Raw genomic sequence first — 2429 nt, forward strand, 5'->3', positions numbered from 1 at the left:
GGCTCCGCCCTCTAATGGCCCCCCAGTCTTAGTCCGTAGGGTTCAGTATTGGGTTGGCTCCGCCCTCTAATGGCCCCCCAGTCTTAGTCCGTAGGGTTCAGTATGGGGTTGGCTCCGCCCTCTAATGGCCCCCCAGGCTTAGTCCATAGGGTTCAGTATTGGGTCGGCTCCGCCCTCTAATGGCCCCCCAGTCTTAGTCCGGAGGGTTCAGTATTGCGTTGGCTCCGCCCTTTGTCGCTATAACAGCTCCGCCTCTTCCGGGAAGGCGTCCACAAGGTTTAGGGGTGTGTCTATGGGAATGTTGGACCATTTGTGAGGTCAGGTGCTGATGTCGGGGGAGGGGCTCGCAGTCTCCGCCTCTAATTCATGGGGTTGAGGTCAGGACTCTGTGCGGCCAGTCACGTTCCTCCCCCCCTCCATGTCTCTATGGCCCTTGCTTTGTGCCCCCCCCGGGCTCACCTCTCGTATTTGCTCTGTAGCAGTCTGTCGATCTGCGGGAGGACGGTCAGGCACAGGTCCAGCTTCCACAGAGACCTATGAAGGAGGAGAGTTAGGGGCCGGACGAGGACAGGAAATGGCCGGTCGCCATGGTGACACCGCGTACGATACTCACGCTTTCTGGTTAATAATATTCAACATGTCCACGACCACCGACAAGTCATTGACTGCCACCGCCGAGTCCAAGGAGGTCTGCAACACAGGGCAGAACCATCACACCGGCAGAATACATGAAGAATGGTATGACCCAACGTCCCCAGAAATCCCCCCATCTCACTGGATAGTGGTATGACCCAACGACCCCAGAGATCTCCCCATCTCACTGGATAGTGGTATGACCCAACGACCCCAGAGATCTCCCCCAACTCACTGGATAGTGGTATGACCCTATGTCCCCAGAGATCCCCCCATCTCACTGGATAGTGGTATGACCCAATGACCCCAGAGATCTCCCCCAACTCACTGGATAGTGGTATGACCCTATGTCCCCAGAGATCTCCCCATCTCACTGGATAGTGGTATGACCCTACATCCCCAGAGATCCCCCCATCTCACTGGATAGTAGTATGACCCAACGACCCCAGAGATCCCCCCATCTTACTGGATAGTAGTATGACCCAACGACCCCAGAGATCTCCCCATCTCACTGGATAGTGGTATGACCCAACGACCCCAGAGATCTCCCCCATCTCACTGGATAGTGGTATGACCCTACATCTCACTAGATAGTAGTATGACCCTACGTTCCCAGAGATCCCCCCATCTCACTGGATAGTGGTATGACCCTACGTCCCCAGAGATCTCCCCCACCTCATTGGATAGTGGTATGACTCTACGTCCCCAGAGATCTCCCCCATCTCACTGGATAGTGGTATGACCCAACGACCCCAGAGATCTCCCCCATCTCACTGGATAGTAGTATGACCCTAAGTCCCCAGGGATCTCCCCCACTTCACTGGATAGTGGTATGACCCTACATCCCCAGAGATCTCCCCCATTTACAGGGGGAGCAGCAAACCCAGAGATAGAGTTCCGCTCACACATTGCCGGTTTTCCACGCGCTACCCAGAAGAATTCACTCCCATGTGGGTGGTTCAAACTCGTGTGACGTCCGCGGGGTGCGATATTCTGGGCGGAGTCCGCTCTGTGTGAATGGGGCCTCAGGCAGCACGGTGGTGGGGTATTTAGCGCTTCTGCCTTGCAGCATTCGGGGTTCCGGGTTCAAATCCCCGGCCAGGACGCTATCTGCGGGTTTCCTCCCACACTCCAAAGACATGCTGGAAGGGTAATTGGCTACGATCTAAAGCGGCCCTCATATGTATGCATGTGAGATAGGGGTCTTAGAGTGTAAGCTCCTCGGGGGCGGGGACTGATGTGTAAATTGTCGGCACTATATAAAATATCTAATAAAATAATGCCGGGCAGAACGTGGTCCGGCCATCACTGACCTATGAGCACAACGGGTTCCTCCATGATCTGACCTCCCCTCCCTTTCTATGAAAACCCCCTCCCTTCCCTTTCCCCTAATCCATGAACACATATGACCTCCCCCACCTATTCCCCCCTCATCCATGAACACATATGACACCCCCCACATCCATGAACACATATGACCCCCCACACCCATTCCCCCCTCCCTTCCCCCTCATCCATGAACACATATGACCCCCCTCATCACACGGGAGGATGTTCTCACCTTGATGTCTCCGGAGCTCCATACCACTCTCACCGTGTCCAGGTTGCGCATGCGGCTGGTCAGCACCATACACATGGTGTCATGCCCCTTCCGGATCTGACCCATGGCATCCTCATCCCCCACTTCAGTTGGAGATGAACCCTTCACCACCTGCAAGGAAGAAGGAGGATGAGGATGGAGGGAAGCTGAGGGTCTGGGTAACATAACACTCCGGCCATCACTTACTGGAAGGAAA

The 2429-nt window shown here is 55.2% G+C and overlaps 1 protein-coding gene across 1 annotated transcript in view; it reads right to left on the reverse strand.

Annotated features, from left to right (window-relative positions):
• Positions 1-2429, reverse strand: part of LOC108803855 (katanin p80 WD40 repeat-containing subunit B1-like) — a 10432-nt gene that overhangs the window by 4372 nt on the left and 3631 nt on the right. Inside the window, exons 3-5 of the mRNA XM_018575653.1 lie at positions 2195-2387; positions 614-690; positions 460-534 (exon numbers count right to left, since the gene is read on the reverse strand). Coding sequence (XP_018431155.1) covers positions 460-534; positions 614-690; positions 2195-2387 — 345 coding nt within the window. The remainder of the gene's footprint in view (positions 1-459; positions 535-613; positions 691-2194; positions 2388-2429) is intronic.

The sequence above is a fragment of the Nanorana parkeri genome, unplaced genomic scaffold (assembly GCF_000935625.1).
Source record: "Nanorana parkeri isolate BGI_ZX_2015 unplaced genomic scaffold, ASM93562v1 scaffold4343, whole genome shotgun sequence".
Lineage (NCBI taxonomy): Eukaryota > Metazoa > Chordata > Amphibia > Anura > Dicroglossidae > Nanorana > Nanorana parkeri.